General features: G+C 38.2%; 1 protein-coding gene across 2 annotated transcripts in view; it reads left to right on the top strand.

Annotated features, from left to right (window-relative positions):
* Positions 1-22,957, top strand: part of LOC136864032 (deoxyribonuclease TATDN1) — a 157,383-nt gene that overhangs the window by 62,231 nt on the left and 72,195 nt on the right. For both annotated transcript variants that reach the window (XM_067140548.2, XM_067140549.2), the window contains 2 exons: positions 6,788-6,977; positions 7,054-7,257. In XM_067140548.2, the coding sequence (XP_066996649.2) occupies positions 6,788-6,977; positions 7,054-7,257 (394 nt within the window). The remainder of the gene's footprint in view (positions 1-6,787; positions 6,978-7,053; positions 7,258-22,957) is intronic.

The following is a 22,957-nucleotide window of genomic DNA, read 5'->3' as shown; positions in this document are numbered from 1 at the left end:
TCAATATCTGGGACTAAAATCAGTTGGCTTACTTATTCTCATCTTATTACCTGCTGCCCATTGTTCAAAATTGACATAAAAACCAACTTCTTAAAATCAGTTTGCTTTCTTATTGTCTTATTGCTTGAGGTATATTGTGTGGTGCTTTGGTACCCATCCTGCATGTTTGGAATTGTATAAAAATTAAGTTTTCTTATATAGAAGAATCAAAAGTGAGACAGTGTACATCCTTGCCCAGATGAGTAATTTAAAAAATGTTTCTTCTTCCCTGAAGGTAATATTCTTAAATATTCTGTGTGATATTTTGATATTGTTGAAAATGATTGTAACCTAGTAAAGAAAGATCATTTAAAATTTGTACAAAAATGAATCTCCAGTGATGGGAATAGATGAATGTGAAAGTGAAGGGACTGTCCAGAGAGGAATGGGATGAGTTTATGGTTTATCCCTTCTTCCTATGAACTAGTCTTCTTCTTCATCATCATTCATTCCCTTTTCCAGATTCTCCCTGGGTATGGTATGTTCCAAAGCCCTCCACCTTACTCGATCTTTCCACCATTCCTCTTCTAGTACTTTATTGCTGTCGACTCCTCTGTTTGCAATACAGTCCACAACAGAGCTCCTCCATCTAATTCTTTTTTTTTTTTTTTTTGCTAGGGGCTTTACGTCGCACCGACACAGATAGGTCTTATGGCGACGATGGGATAGGAAAGGCCTAGGAGTTGGAAGGAAGCGGCCGTGGCCTTAATTAAGGTACAGGCCCAGCATTTGCCTGGTGTGAAAATGGGAAACCACGGAAAACCATTTTCAGGGCTGCCGATAGTGGGATTCGAACCTACTATCTCCCGGATGCAAGCTCACAGCCATCTCATTCTAGGATGTCCCCTACGCCTCTTTCCAGTCTCTATATCCATGAATGCTCTCTTTGGTATTCTCTCTCCTGGCATTCTCATCACGTGTCCAAACCATTTTAGCTTTGCTATATCAGTCTCTTCTTGAAGTTTACACACTCCCACGCTTCTCCTTATTTCCTCATTTCGTATTCTATCTCGTCTTTCCCTGTAAGCTCCTTAAGAACCTCATTTCAGCTGTTTGTATCTTACTTTGGTTCTGCATAGTTAACATCCAGGCCAGTTAATCTGCTATGGTAATGGAGTAAACCATACAGCCAATGTCTCCACGCCGAGTGTTGGGAGGCAGTAAATAGCCTGACCCACTATAAGGACCAATGGCTAAGGGCGGAGAGTCCTTATAGAAGGGAAATGGGCATCAGTGGTGGAAATGCCACTGAAACCCCATATCAGCTGTAGCATCTGTACTCCAGAGGAGCGGCTACAAAAGGCATCTGTTCTCCATGTTAGGAGCGGTCTACAAGTTTCGGCTGGCAGTAGCTCTAAAATGCCTTTGGGAGTAGCGAACCCATCATAATAAAAGTCTAAGTGATGGCAAGTGTACTGAAGCCTCGGAAAGATTGAACTAGTGTGGATATAAATTGTGGTTAAGTGCAAGCAGTGGTTAAGTCCTAAACAACGATACTAGTTTGAAAGTTATTATAATCTATTAGCTTCGTGTCCGTATTGATAGATCATCATCATCATCAACTGTTTACCCTCCAGGTTCGGTTTTTCCCTCGGACTTAGCGAGGGATCCCACCTCTACCGCCGCAAGGGCAGTGTCCTGGAGCTTCAGACTCTTGGTCGGGGGATACAACTGGGGAGTATGACCAGTAACTCGCCCAGGCGGCCTCACCTGCTATGCTGAACAGGGGCCTTGTGGAGGGATAGGAAGATTGGAAGGGATAGGCAAGGAAGAGGGAAGGAAGCGGCCGTGGCCTTAAGTTAGGTACCATCCCGGCATTCGCCTGGAGGAGAAGTGGGAAACCACGGAAAACCACTTCCAGGATGGCTGAGGTGGGAATCGAACCCACCTCTACTCAGTTGACCTCCCGAGGCTGAGTGGACCCCGTTCCAGCCCTCGTACCACTTTTTCAAATTTCGTGGCAGAGCCGGGAATCGAACCCGGGCCTCCGGGGGTGGCAGCTAATTACGCTAACCACTACACCACAGAGGCGGACATTGATAGATACTACAACATAAAAGTAATTGAGAAGTCTCCACCTTATCAATACATTAATTTATTTACTAAAGTAGTAAATTCTGTCAGTACCGGTTTCGATCCGTAAGGGATCATCCTCAGCTGACACACAAAAAGATTTATATAATTACAAAAACATCACATATGGGAGATTGTACCTTCATTAATAGTCCAATTGAATCAGACATTGAAAGATTGTTTGTTGATATATTAGTGGATTATCTATTGGCTTAAAAATGCCATTGTGTGAGGTATATAACTGTGTTGTGATAAGGTGGAGACTTCTCAATTACTTTTATGTTACTAGTTTGAAAGGCCTAATTATAGCATACCTTCTTCCAACTCTGGTAAAAATATACATGGGAATAAAATCAGATGAATAGTGAATGAAAATTGAGGTTGTGCAGTACAAGCAGTGATCAAAGCTCAGGATATTAAAATTTAAAGTAAAAGCATATGAAACATTTCACTTACAACAGTTATCTACATCCTGAACACCAAAACAAAGGCTGACTGCCAACCTAACAATGCTAGATTACTAAATATTAATAAGAAAGAAACTCTTATTATTAAACAGATTCACTGGCATGGCAAAAGCACTATCGCACATAAACAGAGAGCTCTTCCTGCATGTGGGTTGGATGTCAGCTAAATAAATATAGTCATGGTTGTTCTTACAGTTGACTTTAATGCACGAGTATTGATTAAGAATTGAAACTTAACTTCTTCTGAAGCAGAAATTGAAGCTAAATGGTATTAGATTTTGTACATGTGTTTATGTGGAAATAACATTAATTTACACTTTGAAATATTTTAAGAAAAGGTTGGCTGTTCCAACTCATTTCCCAAGTTTTTTTGTTTACTTTGTCTCCCAGTTCATTTGAGATAGAGTTAAGTAGTCATTTTTTTAATAGATGTGTCGCTATATTGAGTGTGTTGTGCAGTACTTGTAAAAGTGTTGCAAGAAGTTTGCTTTCAACTTAAAATGGGTAATCCACACCGAAAACTAGATCCAGTATGGGGAAGATTTAAAAGCTTAAAGCTAAATGCAAGTTACATATTCAGAAATGTAACAGCACAAAAGAGAATCGAGGAAAAAATGTTGATACTGCAACATCTGGTAATGAATATCAAAATTCAGAGACAGATCCATTAGTTTCATCTTGAGCATCAAAACATAAGACATCATTATTTATGAATCAGCTATCCACTGAGGGACCATCTCTAAAAATTAAACCAAGTCAGACTAATCACTTTGTTATCCGAACTTGTGAAAAACAAAAGGAGGACTTGGATAAACATGTTGCAAAATTCTGTTATGCTACAAACACTTCCTTCTGTTCCATTAAGTTAACAATTCAGAATTTAGAAGACCCAAAGTAAGTTTCAACCTGGCTATACTCCATCATCTTCTGCAGTAGCAGGACTCCTTGAAGAAATTTATAAAAGTGAGAGAGATATTTTTCAAGGTTTTATTTGAGAATACAGTTTGTATGAGTTTAGATGGACAGTCAAATGTGTGTTATGAGCCCATTGTGTGTGTTACAGTGACCAGTTAAAATGGGACATAAATCTGTTCAGCATGTCGAGCTGAGTGATTCAGATGGTTGAGGTGCTGGCGTTTTGACCCCAACTTGGCAGGTGTAATCCTGGCTCAGTCCGGTGGTATTTGAAGGTGCTCAAATGTCAGCCTTGTGTCAGTAGATTTACTGGCATATAAAAGAAATCCTGCGAGACAAAATTCCGGCACCATGGCATCTCTAAAAGCCGTAAAAGTAGTTTGTTGTTCGTAAGGCCAATAACATTATTATTATTATTATTATTATTATTATTATTATTATTATTATTATTATTATTATTATTATTCTGTTCAGCACAGTTGATACATCTGGGTATCTCCACACACAAGACTACTGTACTTAATTGTACGTGCAATAAATTCAGTAAAACGTTATGAGAGCTCCATTACAAACAATGAAAGCAATGTGGCAAAAATGATAAATGATATGGAAGAAAGGGAAGATGCTGATGTAATTACATATGACTGCTCTACTTATATTTTGAATCTTTGCTCTCAGGATCTTAGCAAGGATACCCCAAACATAAAGGAACATGTAGTAGAAATTGTGAAATACTTCTGCAATAATCATTTTGCCAATGCAAAATTTAAGAGTGAAGGAGGACAATCATTAATCCTGCTTCAAGAAGTTTGATGGAATGCATTTTCTGACAGTCTTCAATCTTACGTTCATAACTGACCACTATGTGAAGATTACCTTACATTTAAAACTGGCCAATACTTGTAAAGATTTCTGAAGAAAATAGTGACAAGATTCAAAAATTCATTAAGAGGAAGGATAGTGACCTTCAAATAAAGCAAAATGCTGAAGAAGTTTTAAATGTGTTTAACTTGATGTAACCCAGAGAAGTGACTGTACCATTGAATAAGCAGTGAAAGTATTGAAAAATACTAAAGTATGACTTAGAAGAATTACAAGTGTTAAGGAAATATGGAAATAGTGAACAAAACTAAGATGTTCAAAAAATGTTATCAAGCATTCACTGCACCACCTTTCCTTTCTTTCATTGTTCATTCAGTATTAATTATGTCAGAATATGTTTTATATCCATCTAGGCATGAATGTGCATTCAAGTTTGCCCAGGAAAAATATGGGGGAACTTAATTTCTATAAATACTTGTGAAATATTAATAAAAATTTCAACCCTTCTTTTCAATGATGTTCACTAATGAAATGGTGCAAGGTGTATCTGCTTTGCAGTGGTTTAAATCTCAAGAAAATATCATCGACAAGTTGGTACCAAGACAAAGTTATGCAACTCTTTATCAGCTAGAGCATCATCCTCAAGTGTACAATGTGTGTTTTCTATGTTTGGTGTTGTTTATTCAGAGTTAAATAACAGACTTGATGTAGACAAAGCATCCAAGGTAGTGTTTTTGTATAGGCACTTACATAAGGAATTTATAAATGTGATTGAAGATGAACTAGTTTAGAAACAGGCTTGGTGTAAAGAACAGTTTCTAGTTTGTGTTTTTTACTTAAAAGAGTAAGGTATGAGACAGAAAAACTGGTTTAAGGTATATATTTCAGTATATCATACACCAATTCAAAATATTGTTAAAGTACAGAATTTATATTGAATCTTCATTATTCATCTTTTGTACTTAATAAACAATTATGCATACACAAATTCTGAAAAGAATATCAAATGATTAGTAAAACGGTGAAATTGAAAAAAATCTGATTTAAATTAAATAAACATGATTTAAATAAAAATTCATTGATTTTGATTTTTTAAATAAAAATCATGATTTGTTTTACTCCCTGATTTGAAGGAAATGTGAGGGTAAAAACCGTAGGGGCTGGCCAAGACATGAATAAAGCAAACAGAAAATGTTCAACACATCTGCCACATAGAGGTGAGGATGTTAATAGAATTGGCAATTTGGCATAAAGGGTTGCATCAAACTATTCAGTGGACTAATGGTCTAGATAACATCACAAATAAGAACAACTAAGTCCTAGACATTTATTGATGAGTGTGATTGTGACCTGTAGAAATTCATATCATCCTTTCCCCAAGCAATGGTAGTTTTTCCACCATTCTAAATTGTGGTATTTAGACAGTTTACCTAAGCATCTCCTGTGGTGAGAATCAGTGTGAAGGATGATTTGTCTATTCATATGACATATTCCCAGTCAGCAGCACTTTAAAGAAATGATATGAAGCTTGCAGTTTTATGTGGAAACCCTACCACAGGGACATGACTTCTCATTTCAAAATTAATAATAATGTTATTGGCTTTACGTCCCACTAACTACTTTTTTGGTTTTCGGAGATGCCGAGGTACCAGAATTTAGTCTCGCAGGAGTTCTTTTATGTGACAGTAAATCTACTGACACGAGGCTGTCGTACTTGAGCACCTTCAAATTCCACCGGACTGAGCCAGGATCGAACCTGCCAAGTCGAGGTCAGAAGACCAGCGCCTCGACCGTCTGAGACACTCAATCCGGCCATTTCAAAATTCCTCATGCAGTGACTGGGATTCAAATTGCATCTCACTTGTGCAGACATTTAGGATTCATCTTTATTTTACTAATTTTTATTAAAGTATAAGTTATATTCTTGCAGGGGCTTGCTAATTGCACCTCTGGCATGAGTATTCTGCTCTCTGATGTCACTTTAATAACAGGTTTTTAAGTCTGTCCTTTCTCCTCCTCCTGTGACTAACAGAACATATTTTATATTCAGATTGGTTAGACTTCCTGTAACTTAACAGTACATAGACCCAATAACTTGGAAAGTGTTGTCACAATGCTGGATAACCAAATAGTTATCAGTATTATATCTTCTTTTAAGACCTGACAGTGCATCAACACAACACCATACAATCCACAGGTTATCTGAAAAAAGAAAGTTATCAAAGTATTAACTTCCTAGCAAATACAAGACATGGATGCAAATTTTTTTTGTTGGCATACATAAATGTATATTGTTATAAGTAGCCGTAGGGGTTTCCATTGATTTGTTCAACTTCGGTACATTCCATTCCCTTATTCCAACAGTGGATCTTTCTTAAACTGTTGTAGAGATAATTGTTCGGTTGATCTTATTGTTAGTTGTGTCCATTAGCAGGGAATTACTGTCTTTTTTTCCTTTTTTTTAATTTCAGAGAATCTGTTCTGCACTGTAGGATGCCATCCAACTTCATGTAAGGAATTCCATCAGTCAGGAGATCCTGAAAAATACTTAGCAGATCTTGGGAAACTTGCTCAAGCAAATAAAGGCAAAGTAGTTGCCATTGGTGAATGTGGTTTGGATTATGACAGACTGCATTTCTGTCCTAAAGAAATTCAATTAAGGTACCATTTTCCTTTTTGATACAATCCTTTTGTAGGAAAAATTGTATTACTAATAATCTAATAGTGCATTATTCAGTTTCTTTGAACAGCAACTACAGCTAGTTGGAGCTCTGCGCCTTCCAGTATTTCTCCATTGTCGCAGTGCTTTTAATGATTTGCTGGAGGTGCTGAATTATAAAAGTGATGTTCTATGTGGAGGAGTTGTTCACTCATTTGATGGAACTAAAGAAGATGCTCAAGCCATTCTCGACTTAGGATATTATATAGGAATAAATGGCTGGTAAGTGAAATTTTTGTGTTTTCTTAACTACAAAGGAGTGTCATTGCTATGATTTTCCCATATCCAGTTATAGTCGGGCCAGGGAACCATAGTCCCGATTCTGTATATCTCTACTTTTTTACTGTACCATATTTCTCTGAAGTTTCAGCACTGCTGTTTGTTTTTGATGATATTATTTTATGTTACGTCGTTTCTTACCACTTGGTCTTGACAGATGACAAGATGATGGAATTTTGTGCTACAAGATTCTTGTAACTTGCCAGAAGCCAATAATATGCAGTTGTCTCTTATTTTCCTTTATTACTGGTTTTGACAAAGCCATAAGTGTTACAGTAGTTATTTCCTATATGTCCTGTAGATCATCTCTTGAGCCTTTCTAGCATCCTGTTAATTTTCATATCCAGTCTTGAAATTTGTTTTAATTTACCTCTGAAGACAGTTCCTCCTGTCATTATCTTCGTCTTCCATGTTTTGAAGATTTATTCTCATTTGCTGTTGTGGAATTGTCTTGTATCAAGCTATATTTTGATGTCATCCTTTCCTCAGATCGTCAGTAATTGATAGCTTTGGTACTTAAATGTGTTAAACTCGATGTAACCCAGAGAAGTGACTTGGAGAGGCAAAATGGAAAAATACTAAAGTATGACTTAGAAGAATTATAACCCCGCGCGGCTGTGAGCTTGCATCCAGGAGGTAGTGGGTTCAAACCCCACTGTCGGCAGCCCTGAAAATGGTTTTCTGTGGTTTCCCATTTTCACACCAGACAAATGCTGGGGCTGTACCTTAATTAAGGCCACGGCCGCTTCCTTCCCACTCCTAGGGCTTTCCTATCCCTTTGTCGCCATAAGACCTATCTGTGTCAGTGCGACGTAAAAGCCACTAGCAAAATATATATATATGTGTGTTAAGGAAATTGGAAATAATGACACAAAACTAAGATTTTCGATAAATATTATCAAGTATTGGCTACACCACATTTTCTTACTTTCATTGTTCATTCAGTATTAATTATGCCAGAATATGTTTTGTATCCATCCATATGTTTTTTCTATCCATCTTGGTGTTCATTCCTGTACCTCTTAATGTTCCATTTGCTACCCTCATTATGTTACTCGCCACTATTGTAAACAGTAGAGGTGAAAGTATACCTACATACTATAAACTCATAAACTTAACAAACTTTCGAACTCCTATGTTTGCAAATTGACATGTACCCAATGCCCAGTTTCATTTATTGGGCAAACTGGCCGTGGTTTTTATATTCGTTACCAGGAACATGTTAAAGCAAAACAGTACAACATATTTTCAGCCTTCGCTGACCATATCTCAGATTTTCATCGTTCTTTTTATTCAATAGAAAAACATTCTTTTTACAACTAGGAAAGGTCTCCTTTTGAATATACAGTATATGAAAATATCTTTATTAATATTGACCAAAAATTCAACTCTGTAGGCAATCTGAATGAGTTATCCAAGAATATCAACATCTTATAAATGTGGTAATTGATAAGTTTTTTTAATTGTTCTTTGAACAAGTAGTCTCATCTAAACACGAATCAGCATTCTAAGTTTTCTTCCCATTCCATACCCTCCCCTATGTCCACACTTCAGGCCACTCCCATTCTCCTTGCCAACATACTCCCTACCTTGCTATCAACCCCTCCATCATGCCTGCAACACACGTACTGTTGTGGAGAAAAGTACAGACATCCAAGTTAATACGTTAATAAAAACCAAGCTACACCAAAATTTAGCTCATTTTTCTCTATGTTTAATTATGTGGAGTAGAAATTTTTATCATACCCAGTAACAATTTTAACACAGGCTGAACAAAAAAAGTGCCGGTATTTTTTCCATTTCCAATGGAGCGCTCACTTTGAAACTTCATAACTTTAAAAGTATTGATCTGACCGTTACAGAACTTTAATAGTCTTAAAGTAACTTATTGTTAATCTGTATATGAAGTTATAATTTCATCTGATATTTATGAAAAAGGTTGTAAATTTTGTGAAACAATATTTTCTCATTGCTGGGTGATAATAGCCATAAAAATTGGGTTTGTTATGAAGCTTATGAGAATGTCACCCTAAAATTAAAACTGCTTTTTGCCTGTGTTCCATGCAATTGTTGATTTTATATTGATTTATATTTAATTGGTTGGTTTTGTGAGAAAAAGCAGCCTGCCAGCCGGTGAGAACAATGCTCTTGGCCCTGGAGACCCTAGTGACGTTGCCGGATTGAACATCAAGTAGCCATTCCCTGCTGTACAATAAATGCATTTTTGTTTTTTAATCAGTTGTTTAAAACCTTTATTGGATTAGCGCTCAGTATATGAACGATAGAATTACGTAGTATATCTCGTATTTCGCCATAAGTTGTGGCTTATGAAAAGGACCTCTTCATTTTGTTAGTGATTAATGCGTCAGTGCACTTTGCAGAATTATTTGGAAACTTACTTTCCTCAGAAGTAGAGAAGAAGTCATTATTTCTTCAAAATGTCTCATTTCTACGCGAACGAGAATAGCAGGCAAAATGAAAGATACTGTGAGAATCTTCACTGCTTCATAACAAGCCAAATGTTTTATGGCTATGAACCCCCAGTAATGAGAAAATATTGTTTCACAAAATTTACCACAACCCTATTCACAAATATCAGATGAATTAAAAGCTTTGTATACCGATCAACAAATAGTTACTTTAAGATGTATTAAGGTTTGGTAAAACCGTAATGATCAGATAAGTACTTTTTCCAGGCAGAAATAATTTAATCCCCTACAGTGTGTGTCAAAGCATCCTTTACTCTTTGTCAGACTTTGTAACTGATGGCCAGCACGTTGGTTTTTGGACATAAGGGTCCCGTGTTCGATTATTGGCCAGGTCGTTGAAACTTATCTTCACTCAGGGCTAGGTGATAGTGCTTATTGGAAGTGTATCCTCTTTTCAAGATACCAATAGTAATGGTGGGATGTGTTAAACTTGTGAAATTTGTATATTTGTATTTCTGGGTTATGGAGAAAAATACCACTCTTCGACATCTGGCATGTTTTTCCCTTATTCCACTTTCGCACCCCACAACACATCACTACACATTCATTGCGAAGTAACTCTACATAACTCAATGATGGTACAGAGCAGTGAGAGTTCAGTTGGCACGGCAAATAGGCCAGCTAGACAACACCGCTCCGCGGACGTGCTGCTTTCTTCTTTCATAACCACTCAATTAAATATAAAGTCAACAAGTGCATCCGGGCAAAAAGCAATTTTAATTTTAGCCTGACATTCTCATGAGCTTCATAACAAGTCGAATTTTTTACGGCTATGATCACCCAGTAATGAGAAAATATTGTTTCACAAAATTTACAACAACCCTTTTCACAAATATCAGATCAATTTTAAAACTTTGTATACCAATCAACAATAATTTCAATTTCGTCATTTAGGTTTTTATTTTTGTTGTATTGCTGATCTAAATGAATGTATATGTTTTCCAATTTTGTCATTTCTTTTCCTTTTTCTACTCTTCTTAAAATTCTTAAATCCCTTTCAATCGTTGTAAAACTGTGTCCAGTTGAAATAAAGAAATAAAGAACCCCATCTTAGTACAATTACCGGAACTAATACAAATGTTTAAATCTGATATAAAGAAATTCTATAAACATTTTAATCCGACAAAAGTTAATGGCTTATTGATGCAAACAAACTCAACTCCTCCCCTTACTTCTCCTAGGCAGTCCCCTCCACAATCTATTGCAGCTATCAATGCACCGCCTACTTTCACTTCCCCTTCCCACTCCCTGCCAAAATGTAAACTCATCCACACTCACTCATATAATACAAGGAGTGCAAACAGAACAACAAGTAGTTCTCATGAGGCTAGGAGTAACACTAGACAATTACGCAGCAGAAAGAAAAGGAAGTGACAGTTCTTTCGATAAGAAGTTTATACAGCATTATAATCAAAACCATGTCCGGCTCCATGGCTAAATGGTTAGCGTGCTGGCCTGTGGTCACAGGAGTCTCGGGTTCGATTCCCGGCAGGGTCGGGAATTTTAACCTTAATTGGTTAATTTCGCTGGCACGGGGGCTGGGTGTATGTGTCGTCTTCACCATCATTTCATCCTCGTCACGACGCGCAGGTCACCTACGGGCGTCAAATCAAGAGACCTGCATCTGGCGAGCCGAACATGTCCTCGGACACTCCCGGCACTAAAAGCCATACGCCATTTCATTTCATCAAAACCATAAACATATATCTTTTATCTTTCCTTACAGATATACCAACAAGCCCAATTTGGAACATACGAGAACAATTCAAATTCTACATCACATTAGAAAGTGTTTACTCACCAACAAGTTTGTTCATGAACAATATTCTCGTATTGACAACATAAAATTAATACCAATACATTTTGTGCAAATCTTACTCCAGCAACATTGAGAACAAGTAAAATGTTCATAACATAGGCAATTATCAACTGTAGAAAATTTTTAATATAGTTAACATAGTTTCAACGAAAATCATACAAGTCAAGCAACATTGAATCATTACAAATTAGCCAGATCTGAAAAGGTTTTTTAAAATAATTTTAAAGGATGTTCACCAGATAAGTTTCGTCAATAAAATGTTAGACTTAGATTTTAGACAAATATGTTTTAACTTAATGACATAATTTTATTGTTATATGACTTGTAAAATATTATAAGATTTGTCAATCAGGTTTACAAGCATAACATTAATCCAATAGAATAGATTCATGATCTTATATAACCTTAAGTAATTAATAATTGGCTGATGATGCTCACGAAAAAGGAGCGAAACATGTACCATATCAACAACTTAATAAATATGTAAGTTTCTATTACATTTTTATTGTATTGAATAGGTGGTAATTAACAAAATTATAAGAATTTGTATCACATACCACTTAGTCGAGCAGCTAGGCTCCTTTCTCCCAAGTCTTCCCAGCCCAAACTTTGCAACATTTTTGTAACGCTACTCTTTTGTCGGAAATCGCCCAGAACAAATCGAGCTGCTTTTCTTTGGATTTTTTCCAGTTCTGGAATCAAGTAATCCTGGTGAGGGTCCCAAAAACTGGAACCATACTCTAGTTGGGGTCTCACCAGAGACAAATATGCTCTCTCCTTTACATCCTTACTACAACCCCTAAATACCCTCATAACCATGTGCAGAGATCTGTACCCTTTACTTACAATCATATTTATGTGATTACCCCATTGAAGATCTTTCCTTATATTAATACCTAGGTATTTACAATGATCCCCAAAGGGAACTTTCACCCCATCAATGCAGTAATTCAAACTGAGAGGACTTTTCCTATTTGTGAAACTCACAACCTGACTTTCAACCCTGTTTATCAACATATCATTGCCTACTATCAATCTCGCAACATTATCGAGATCATTTTGCAGTTGCTCGCAATCTTGTAACTTATTTATTACTCTGTACAGAATAACATCATCTACAAGAAGCCTTATCTCTGATTCCACTTCTTTACACATATCATTGATATATATAATAAAACATAAAGGTCCAATAATACTGCCTTGAGGAATTCCCCTCTTAATTATTACAGAGACAGATAAAGCTTCACCTACTCAAATTCTCTGAGTTCTATTTTCTAGAAACAGAGCCACCCATTCAGTCACTCTTTTGTCAAGTCCAAATGCACTCATTTTTGCCAGTAGTCTCCCATGGTCTACCCTATGAAATGCCTTAGACAGGTCAATCGTGATACAGTCCAATTGACCTCCTGAATCCAGGATATCTGCTATACCTTGCTGGAATCATACAAGTTGGGCTTCAGTGGAATAACCTTTCCTAAACCCAAACTGCCTTCTGTCAAACCAGTTATTAATTTCCCAAACATGTTTTACATAATCAGAAAGAATGCTTTCCCAAACCTTACATGCAATGCATGTCAAACTGACTGGCCTGTAATTTTCAGCTTTATGTCTATCACCCTTTCCTTTATATACAGGGGCTAGTATAGCAACTCTCCATTCATTTGGTGAAGTTCCTTCATGCAAACAATAATCAAACAAGTACTTCAGATATGGTACTATATCCCAAACCATTGTCTTTAGTATATGCCCGAAACCTTATCAATTCCAGCTGCTTTTCTAGTTTTCAACTTTTGTATCTTACTGTAAATGTCATTGCTGTATAGGTAAATGTTAATACTTCTTTAGTATTAGTCACCTCCTCTATCTGGACATTATTGTTGTAACCAACAATCTTTACATACTGCTGACTGAATACTTACGCCTTTTGAAGATCCTCGCATACACACTCCCCTTGTTCATTAATAATTCCTGGAATGTCCTTCTTGGAACCTGTTTCTGCCTTTAAGTACGTATACATACTGAGCCCTTCCCGCGTCCAGGTACAACACAGCCATAATATCCCAACAATCAGATGTAATCTCAGGGTATATCTCTTCACATAAGAAAAATATTTAATCTTTCTCCTTGGCTTTACATGAATTCAGAGAAAGAGGTAGGGACCGCATGCGATAATCACCGATGAAAGTCTCCATCCTATCGCATTTAAGAGTAAATTCAACACTGACCGCTTAATTCTAATGCAAATCGGATGATAAACACCTTACTATATCTACTCACAACTGCTACAAATTATCACTCACTGTATAAAATAATGAAAAAACACATTTATTAAACTAAGGAAAAGTAATAAAGAATTGAGAACTCGTGTTTTTATGAATTTCCACAATCATTGATTAAAATCAATAATAATTCGTAATATTCTACATTTAAGTCAGCACTGGCTTACTAACAAAATAAAATAATATAATGAATTCACCACTTCTGAAATGAACTCAAGTTTCATCATTTATAATCATCTTTGAAAAATTAAATTAATCATTCACATCTATCACTGAACCATAATCACTTTGAAGTTAAAAATGGAATTTCTCCTTACAATTTATAAAGACTAAAATCTTTCTATCTGAATTCGTTAGTGCAGTATTTCCTTGGCGAAGAAATGTATTATGATGACTGACGTGCTAAGGTTTCCATCCTGAAAATGGTTTTCCATGGTTTCCCATTTTCACACCAGGCAATTGCTGGGGCTGTACTTTAATTAAGGCCACGGCCGCTTCCTTCCCACTCCTAGCCCTTCCCTGTCCCATCGTCGCCATAAGACCTATGTGTGTCGGTGCGACGTGAAGCAACTAGCAAAAAGAAAAAAGTTTCCATCCCTATTGCCTTTTAAATCACGGCTTCTAATTTACTTTCATCTCATTTAAAGTTATTATATGAATTATAAATTAACACTCAAAATATAAATAATCTATCTCACTATTCTATCTAAATAATTCTTAATTCACTGCTATACGGCTCAATATGCATCCATTCGTTAAGCTTATTTTTTAATATATCATATGTGCAAGTAATTCAATAAGTATTTATGTTATGATATCTCGGTACTACTTATATGCATTGCTTCTAATATCTATATTGGCTTAACACACCTTTCACTTGACATATGTTACGAGCATATGTCATAAGATGCCTATATTTTAATATTAACAGCTGTATTTGATATTACACCTACTCTCTAATCTCAACTATACATAAATATCCACCATTCATACCTTATTTTATGTCACTCCCATGGTGTATCTCTTTCCTTGTGCTTGCATCGTCTAACTGATCCAGTGTATTCATATTTAGCATTTCAGTCTAGCTCGAGCAGCTGAGGAGCGAGGTCGCGTGGTGCAGTGCGTGCCGCGAACATGGTTGGTATTGAGCAGTACCGGGCCGCGATTGGGAAATGGCAGGCGAAGCAGAAGGAGACCAAAAATGGATGGGTGTTAAGAAACGAAGGAGTAAAAATGAGTGAAGCGGTGCTGGTAGTGACAGTGATAGTGGTGCTACTGGTTATTGGGGGGGTGGAATTAAACGCAGGCCCAAATACCAGCGGAAAATTTTGCATGGAGTACTTGGCAGCACTCAAGGTGGTAGTGAGTGAGGTAATACAAGAAAAGTGTCAATGGGATAAGGTGCAGGAAATAAAGGACATGATGGAGGAGCAGAGAAAGGAGTTAGGGAACATGAAGAAATGGCTAGAAACGAAGACGGAGGAATCGAGCAGGAGAGTGGACAATAATGAGAAGGAAATCGAGTTATTAAGAGGGAAAGTGAAACATCTGGATGAGGAGGTGATGAAGATGAAGAGAGAAGCGGAGGGGTACAGGCAGGAGAGGTTGAAGAAAGCCATATTTATATATGGTGTGGAGGAAGGTGAGAGGGAGGGCAAGATGGACCTGATATCCAAGGTGGTAGAAGTCATACGGGATAGGATGAAGATAAACTTCAGTGAAATAGACATAGACGATGTAGAGAGAGGACGGAGGCCAATTAGGTTAAAGTTTTTCTCTACCCTAATGGCAGAAATTGTGTTAGGTAACAGTAATAATTTACAGGGACAGAAAGTAGGGATGAAAAGAGACATGGGAAAGGAAGGAAGTGAAAATATCAAGATCTTGAGCAGACACCTTTGGAGAGCAAGAAATCAGGGACTAAAGGCACGAATAAGAGGTCAGAGGTTGGTGGTGACAAACGGACGATGGGTTAGGGAGCACTCAGTGACGAAGCTAAAGGAGATGGACGAATGCGTTATTTCCGAGGGAGGAGAGATGACAAGGCAAGATGGAACGAAGAAAGAAGTAACAAAGAAGAGGGGAGACGTGGAAGGAGAGGAGATCATCTCAGAAGGGAACGGACAGTGTAGTGTGGATACAGAAGATCAAAATAGTGAAGGGGTGAGTGAGGGTGAGCAGCAAGAAACGGTGAGAGCAGAGTGTAGTGGTTCAGTGAGCAAGAAAGGATACGAGAAGACTGATCGACAGGAAGGTAAAGCAATTATGAGTAAAGGAAGAAGTAGGAGTTTAAAAGACCTCTGGGGAAAAGTACGTAAAGGGATGGAGGATACGGAGGACATGGAGCGGTATAGGTTGGTTAAAAAAGGAGGAATGGAGACAAGGGATGAGTGGTCGATAACTACAAGGAGCAAGAATATAGGGGGAGACTTAGAAGGGAGGGAGGAAAAGTTATAACTGTATTGGAAATAGGATGTGTGAATATTGAGGGACTAATGAACAAATTAGGAAATAAGAAAGTTCGGGAAGTAATAGAAAGTTTCGATGTTGTGGCACTCTTGGAGACGTGACTGGAAACAGGGAGGGAGATCTCATGGAAGGGGTTTGTGATAAAATATAAATATAGAAGAAAGGAAAGGAATAAGGGACGTGTACCAGGAGGGATGATAGTATTAATTAGGGAAGAAATTAGTGAAATGGTAGAGGATATAGAGACAGATATGAAAGAAACTATATGGTTGAGATTGAATATGGGAGGGGTGGAAGGAAGGAGAAAGAAAATAAATCTAGCGTTCGTTTATTGCCATCCTAGTAGTTTAGCATATGCAAATAAGTCTTTTTTTGAAGAGTTATTGGTGGATATTAGTAGGATAAGAGGAAAGTTTGCAGGAGAAGAGGATATGTTATTATTTGGAGATTGGAACGCGAGAATAGGGGAACAGAGCCCAGTATATAGTAGGGAGGATGGAATGTGTATGTTGAAAAGTACAGTAGAAGGAGTGAGGATAAAATTATAAACAGTTATGGGGAGAAGCTCCTAGAGATGTGCGCTGGGGGGAATTTGTATATTCTGAATGGATGGATGGAGGGTGACAGTACGGGGAAATTGACATATGTTACTGAGAAGGGAGGTAGTGTGATAGATATGGTTTTAAGCTCGGAAGGAGTGATGGAGGATATTGTAAGAATGGAAATAGGAGACTGGATTGAATCACACCATTTCCCAATGTGGGTTATGTTGAAAAGGGGGGAAGAGAAGTGTATAAGGAAGGAAGCTGAGACGAAGGATAAACAAGGGAGTGGATATAAGTATAAATGGTCAGATAAAGCGGGACGGGATTGGAATAGGGTAGCAAAAGAGGAAGTACAACTTCTGAAATATGGGTGGGAAGATGCAATAGAGGAGAATAATATTGATAAAGCCTTGGAATTGCTGCTACATCCAATAAAGATGATAGCACAGAAGGCAGAATGTAGAAAGAGAAATAAAGAGGGTGAAGAATGATTTAATAGAGAGTGTGAAGGAGTGCGGAGGAGGGTGCTGGGTGCGTTAGGAGAGTACAGAAAGAAAGGTGGGAGCGCAGACAGGGACATTTTCTGCAAATTGAGGAAGGAGTATAAAAAGAAAATTTGTGAGGTAAAAAAGGTGTGGTTAGAAGAACAAATTGAAGCTATAAATAAGGATTGTAAGACTAGCAACATTCAGAAAGTATGGGAAAAGATTAACAGATTAATTAAGGGTGGAAGGAATATAGAGAGAACGAGCATTGAGGAAGTTTAATGGGTGAGGTACTTTGGTGAATTACTAGGGGAGAAGTGGGAAGAAAGATGGAGAGGGACGGGGGAAGAAGTAATTTGGAGGAATAGGAGAGTGGCAGCTTATGAACTGGACAAGGAAATTACAAGGGAAGGAATGTTGAGTGTGATAAGCAGAGTTAGGGGAAAGTCGGCCGGGGGATATAATGGGATAAATAATAAGTTTTGGAAAGAAATTAGCAAAAATGAGACAATGATAGAGGGCATAGTTAAACTATTCAATAAGATCTATGAGGGAGGTAAGTCAGAGATGCCAACTATTACGATTCAATCGTAATAATTACGAATTACCCATCATAATTACGCCTTTACGAATCACACACCACAAATTACGATTTTTTGTTGATTTTTAAATCTAAGTGTATGAAGTGTTCAGAAGGATACACAAGGCGGCGTGAATTCTCGGAATATTATCCTCGGATTTCTCAGAAATAATTTATCCCCCTTTCCTGTCGTTCGTTTAAGAATATTTCGAGTTTTCACGCGCTGGACGCAGTGTGTGCTTCCAGTACCGGAAATTTAGGCACCTGTGAAGTGGTATATCTTGCGGAGTTGTTGTCCTTGTTCGTCACATGATCAGACTTCCATGCAAGTATGAGAGTTCTTTTGTCTTTGTTTTGGCAGTAAAGTGGTGACAAACTCCGTTTAATGGTGAATACTGTGTGCGTGACTGTTGAAGAAGTATTTATTGCGATTTTAGTTGCCAAATTTACATATATTGCTCTTCTAGGATATATGCTAATCGTGTGTTAAGAAATGCGAAAGGTTTGAAATAATGAAGGGATTTCTTGTGCTGATTACGTTACCGTGACTAGTGACGCTAGTAATAAATATAGTTGAAAATTTTGGGAGGTATACTCGGAAGAATGACCCAGTTTAATGCGCTCCTCAAAATCTCATTCACACGTGTTTTGTAGTGTGTGGAGCCGCGATGTTTCGGATGCGCATGATGAAAATGAACAAGACTGAATTTCGTGCTAATATGAACTCCGACCTGTTAAGTGCTCTGTTAGTGTAGAGGATGCACATGATATGAAAAGAAAGAGGATGTTACCAGTGTACGTTTACCAAACAGTAACTACAAGCTTTAAATGATATGTAAGTTAGTAAGATCACGAAAAAAAAAAATCTACGACCCCCCCCCGTGCCCTAACGGCTGCATTACGAATTACCTTTTTTGAAAGTTGGCATCTCTGGTAAGTACCCGAAGGAATGGGAAATAGGAATTGTATGTTCAATATATAAGGGTAAGGGTTGTAGGAACAGTTTGAACAATTATAGGGGAATATCTCTGTTAGACTCCTTAAGTAAAATATACACTGGGGTGTTGGCGAAGAGGTTAAGTGAGTGGGCTGAAGAAAATGAAATATTGACAGATTTCCAAGGGGGATTTAGGAAAAAGAAAGGAACAGTGGATAGTATAATGATAGTAAAGACTGTTTTAGAAAAGTATAAGAGCCTGGCTAGAAGTACAGTTTATGTGGCAGCGTTTGATAAGGTGAATAGAGAGGCTCTATTAGAGAAATTAGGCAGGCTGGGGGTTTCATAAAAGATGGTGAGGGCAGTGGAGGGAATATACAGTATAGGGTTGTCAGGTTTTGTGTAAAATTGGGAGACGAGAGACTGAGTAGACCCTTAGAGTCCAAGGTGGGTTTAAAGCAAGGGTGCAAGTTATCGCCAATATTGTTTATTTTATTTATTAACGATATTTTGGAGGGGCACGGGGCAAGCAATTGGGCCGTGCCGGTAATTAATGGCCTGGAGGTACCGGGACTGATATTTGCTGATGACATGATATTGATGACTCTATCTCCAGGAGGCATGCAGAGAGCGTTAAATGCAGTGTCGCTGTTTGCGAGGAAATGGGGATTGAGGATTAATGGGAATAAATCTAAAATATTAGTAGCCCAGGTAAACAAAGGAAGAAAGATAGAAGGGAAATGGGTCCTGCAGGGAGAAAGGTTGGAACAATTAAGGAAGTTGGAATATTTAGGAGTTATTATTAACAGTAAAGGAACCTGGAACGATCAGATTAGTAGGGTGAAAAACAGAGGATTAGCAGCCCTTGCCTCAGTCAGAAACTTGATAGCTAAATACCCGGGTATTAGTTATAAAGCCTTGAGGCTAGTGTTAAGACTGGTGATTTTCGGGAGGGTATTGTATGTAGGATGCTAAATGGTTTATTTTGTCACCTATTCAATACATATAAATTTTACATTTAGGAATTTATTTTAATTCCGCTTGAGACATGTTTCGCCCTTCATTGAGGGCATCATCAGTCAAATTACCTCCTTCAAGGCAAAAATCAGGTACCTGATTAGTATTTAACATGCACAAATTAATACACATTACAATGGGAAAATTAAGTATGAGAAACTCTTGTACAATGGTGATGGTTAAACAATATAAGTTTAAAGAATAAGAAGTCGGCACCAATGCTTAAAATTACTGGGTAATTATAGCAGAGTTCAGCAGTCGTGCTCTGAAGAATAATTGATGCACTCATAGGAAATTATAAAGTTTATAAAATTATTTACAGTATAACAGTTGGGGGGGAAAGGGTATACAGTGAAACCTTGATTCTCCGTTTTTCGAGGGACCATGAAAATAAAACGTACAACACGGGAAAACGGAACATCCGGGAATGAATGAAAACCATCAACAATTTGGCTAAACATCACAAAAATGAAATATGTATAATTATAATCTTACAAAAACTCCTAAACCAAACCAAACTACAGCCCCAGTGGGACTTTGCCTGCCAAGCGACCGCTGTTCAGCCCGAAGGCCTGCAGATTACGAGGTGCACATGGTCAGTGCGACGAATCCTCTCGGCCGATATTCCTGGCTCTGTAGATCGGGGTCGCCATCTCACCATTAGATAGCTGCACAATTAAAGGTAATCACGTAGGCTGAGTGGACCTGGAATCACACTTATATCCAGGTAAAATTGCCTGACCTCGTCGCAATCGAACCCGGGCCCTCTGGATGGGAGGCGGGCATGTTAGACCGCGAAACCGCATTAATTACCGATACGCGAGTTCAAAATCTCGAGACTTTATATTCAGTTTTACAGGGGAATCTTCGTCTGTTTCCCGTGAAAACAACTTTCAGTTCAGCAACTTTGATTAGCCTAGCCAAACTCTTCGACCGGGCGAGTTGGCCATGCGCGTAGAGGCGCGCGGCTGTGAGCTTGCATCCGGGAGATAGTAGGTTCGAATCCCACTATCGGCAGCCCTGAAAATGGTTTTCCGTGGTTTCCCATTTTCGCACCAGGCAAATGCTGGGGCTGTACCTTAATTAAGGCCACGGCCGCTTCCTTCCAACTCCTAGGCCTTTCCTATCCCATCGTCGCCATAAGACCTATCTGTGTCGGTGCGACATAAAGCCCCTAGCAAAAAAAAAAAAAAACTCTTCGAAAAATCTAATCATGAAGCACGATGCTACCCTACTTGCACATAATCCAAGTGAGGATCTCTCCTCTAATGGGTTATGGACCACCGGTGAATTGTATAGTGCTAGCCGCCTGAGCACAAGGAGGGCCATGACTCAGAATATGTCCGAGATGCCCACTCTCATTCCATAGCAACTGGTATCCCGACTCTCAGGACCACTTACTAGGCCGCCCAGGATGTGCATTATTTCTTACCTTAGCTTAGGGCTAAGATTTCCAGGCTGCAAACGAGACTTCATGTAGAAAGGGCCAGTTCCTTAAAAAGTTGTTTCAGGAACTGCCTCCTTGAGATGCTTGCGTTTGTTATTCCAAGCACAGATAACTAATGCACTTATAGCTGAGACATCCATAAGACGAAACGCTGTTAGGGGCCATCTGTTGGGTTTTCTTCCCACAGAATACGTTCCTTCAGATATAAACTGAGCAAAATGTACGCATACAAAACCGGTCGCAGGGGGTCCCGATGATATGCTTACAGTATTGTGATTTTTTAACTTCACCTTTTCAATACAATTGGTTTTATGTTGTTAGAAAATCATAATGCTACTATTTTAGAGGGACATGTTTTGCTTGATTTCAAGCATCCTCAGCCCATATACTCATCTCAAGGTTAAGACCTGTCATTTTTTATATGCTTTGACAAATTTGTGCTTAATTCTAAAATTAAGTAATAAAATACATATAACGTAGGAATTTGTGAACACATTAATAGTTTAACGATATGAATGACTATACTAAAATTGGAATATCCGTTAATTCTAAAGACATTGACGTCCAAAACACAGTATCTTCAAAATATTGAAAATTTGGCTAAAATTGTTTTCCCAAAGTTCTAGTTTATTAAAAACAATTGTAAGTTGACTTCTATGTTAAAATTTGAGTCGTAATTTTTTGTTAAAACTTATTGGTGTCTGAAGATTAAAATCTTGGATACGTTGGAATTCTCCTTCAGATATTAATTTTGAGGCTTGCTACTGTAATTATTTTAAACAGTTCAATATCACCTACTCTTATTTATCCACTCCAAGTTACTCCCCTAAACAAGATACCTCAATCTTTTCTATCAGATGCAGAGTGGAACTAAAGAATTATTACAACTACCAGCAGACGTTCCGGATCACATGGTATACTCCGAAAGGAAGTATAAAGGCCTCGGTTTGTTTCGCGCGACTTGGGAAGCCAAACTACAGCATATTAACATCTGTAATAAATTATCGCTTGCAAATAACGGCTACATTAATGCAACTAGAAACTTGGAACAAGAGCGTACATTTTGTTTGCAAGATCTAGGCATAGAAATGAATGATCGAGTTATGTCCAAAAATAGCCATCTTCCCAACGTAAGGAAGGTCCGACAGACACTACGAGACAGAGAAGTTCAGTCATGGACGAAGTTGCCGCACAAAGGAAAGGGCGTCGGACTCTTCCAGGAATACACGCCAGCGAACAAATGGATAAGAGATCACCGAGGCTTATCCTGTGCGGAATGGAGAGAGGCCATCAAGATGACAGCGAACGTGTGCGCCGTTCGCTCCGTGCCAGGAAGGTCCCAGGACAACACCCTCTGTCGGCGTTGCCACAGAGAGCACGAAACCCTTGCCCATGTCCTGGGAGCCTGCCCTCACGGGGAGGTATTGAGAAATTCCCGCCATCATACAATACGACACATGATTGCGACCTCGCTGAGGGATCACGGTTTCACGGTGCACGAAGAGGTCTCTGGCCTAGCTACCGACGGGAGTAACAGACGTATTGACATAATAGCCTTTCAACCAGCTAGCAAGCA

Source organism: Anabrus simplex, chromosome 2 (genome assembly GCF_040414725.1).
Source record: "Anabrus simplex isolate iqAnaSimp1 chromosome 2, ASM4041472v1, whole genome shotgun sequence".
Classification (NCBI taxonomy): Eukaryota; Metazoa; Arthropoda; class Insecta; order Orthoptera; family Tettigoniidae; genus Anabrus; species Anabrus simplex.
The sequence above is the reverse complement of the archived record's forward strand: the minus strand, read 5'-3'. Positions and strand labels throughout refer to the sequence as shown.